This window comes from Tupaia chinensis, unplaced genomic scaffold (genome assembly GCF_000334495.1).
Source record: "Tupaia chinensis unplaced genomic scaffold, TupChi_1.0 Scaffold148234_1, whole genome shotgun sequence".
In the NCBI taxonomy this organism is placed as follows: Eukaryota; Metazoa; Chordata; class Mammalia; order Scandentia; family Tupaiidae; genus Tupaia; species Tupaia belangeri.
Genome location: NW_006208084.1, coordinates 5122511 through 5123664, shown reverse-complemented (window position 1 = coordinate 5123664; position 1154 = coordinate 5122511). Strand labels below are relative to the sequence as shown.

Below are 1154 nucleotides of genomic sequence, written 5' to 3'. Positions count from 1 at the left end.
ACCATCCTGCAAGGAGAGTTCAGAACCATCCTGCAAGGAGAGTTCAGAACCATCCTGCAAGGAGAGTTCAGAACCATCCTGCAAGGAGAGTTCAGAACCATCCTGCAAGGAGAGTTGCTTTTGAACTATTTGTCTAACAGGATTTCTGGAAATTGCTTTTGTACTCTTGGTGGAGACTATGGGGAAGGTTTTAGAGCGGCGGAAATAGAGAGAGCAGCAGGGAGATCCCAGTTAAGTACTCTATGCTTCCTTTCTGCCGATTGGCTTTACATGGCATGAAATCTTCTCTCTCCTAGGTGTTTGTGGCTTGATTGTCCCCCAGGAAGACATGCCGTTTTGTGATTCTGGCATCTGTCCGGACATCATAATGAACCCACACGGCTTCCCATCACGAATGACGGTCAGTTACCTGTAGATTTATCAGAGGAGCTGTTTCCAAAAGTAAGAAAGGAAGTAGTTAGTTTAGTTATAGTGAGTGGAGGTGTTGGGACGTTGAAGCTGATTTTTAAAAAACCCTTTCCCAGCCAAACAGCCTTCTAATTCCTGGCAGTTCTGGGCCACTCTTTGCAGAGAGAATGAGTAGTGTGTCTATACTTCCCTTTGAGAATAGAGTCTGCTGAGTGATGAACTTACCTCACAGCAAAGAGAAGCCCTGGTATGGAGCTTACATGGATCTCCCTGTCAGTGGTTAACTCTGTAATGCTGACTCTGCCCTGCACTGGCTGTGCAGCCTTGGATATGTTGCTTAACCTCTCAGTACCTTGGTTTCCTCATCTTGAAACCAAGAAAATAATAGTATCTGTTTAACAGGGGTTTTGAGACGTGTTAAAGTAGATCACACATGTCAGGAGTCTGTCCCACAGCAAGATTTATAAATGGTGCTGCTCTTAATTTATCACTGTTATTAATAGTAGTTGTCACATAATCATTTGGGGGAAATAAGCCAGAGATAATAAGCAAAGAGAATTCCTATAGCACAGGGAGGTCTTTACTTAATTTGTCCACATCCCACAGGTGGGGAAGCTAATCGAGTTGCTGGCTGGCAAGGCCGGTGTGCTGGATGGCAGGTTCCACTATGGCACTGCATTTGGAGGGAGTAAAGTGAAGGACGTGTGTGAAGACCTGGTTCGCCATGGTTATAACTACTTAGGGAA

General features: G+C 45.0%; 1 protein-coding gene across 2 annotated transcripts in view; it reads left to right on the top strand.

Moving 5' to 3' along the window:
- The window catches only part of POLR3B (RNA polymerase III subunit B), a 134932-nt gene that overhangs the window by 118232 nt on the left and 15546 nt on the right, over nucleotides 1-1154 (top strand). For both annotated transcript variants that reach the window (XM_006170360.3, XM_006170361.3), the window contains exons 24-25: nucleotides 297-400; nucleotides 1015-1151. In XM_006170360.3, coding sequence (XP_006170422.1) covers nucleotides 297-400; nucleotides 1015-1151 — 241 coding nt within the window. The remainder of the gene's footprint in view (nucleotides 1-296; nucleotides 401-1014; nucleotides 1152-1154) is intronic.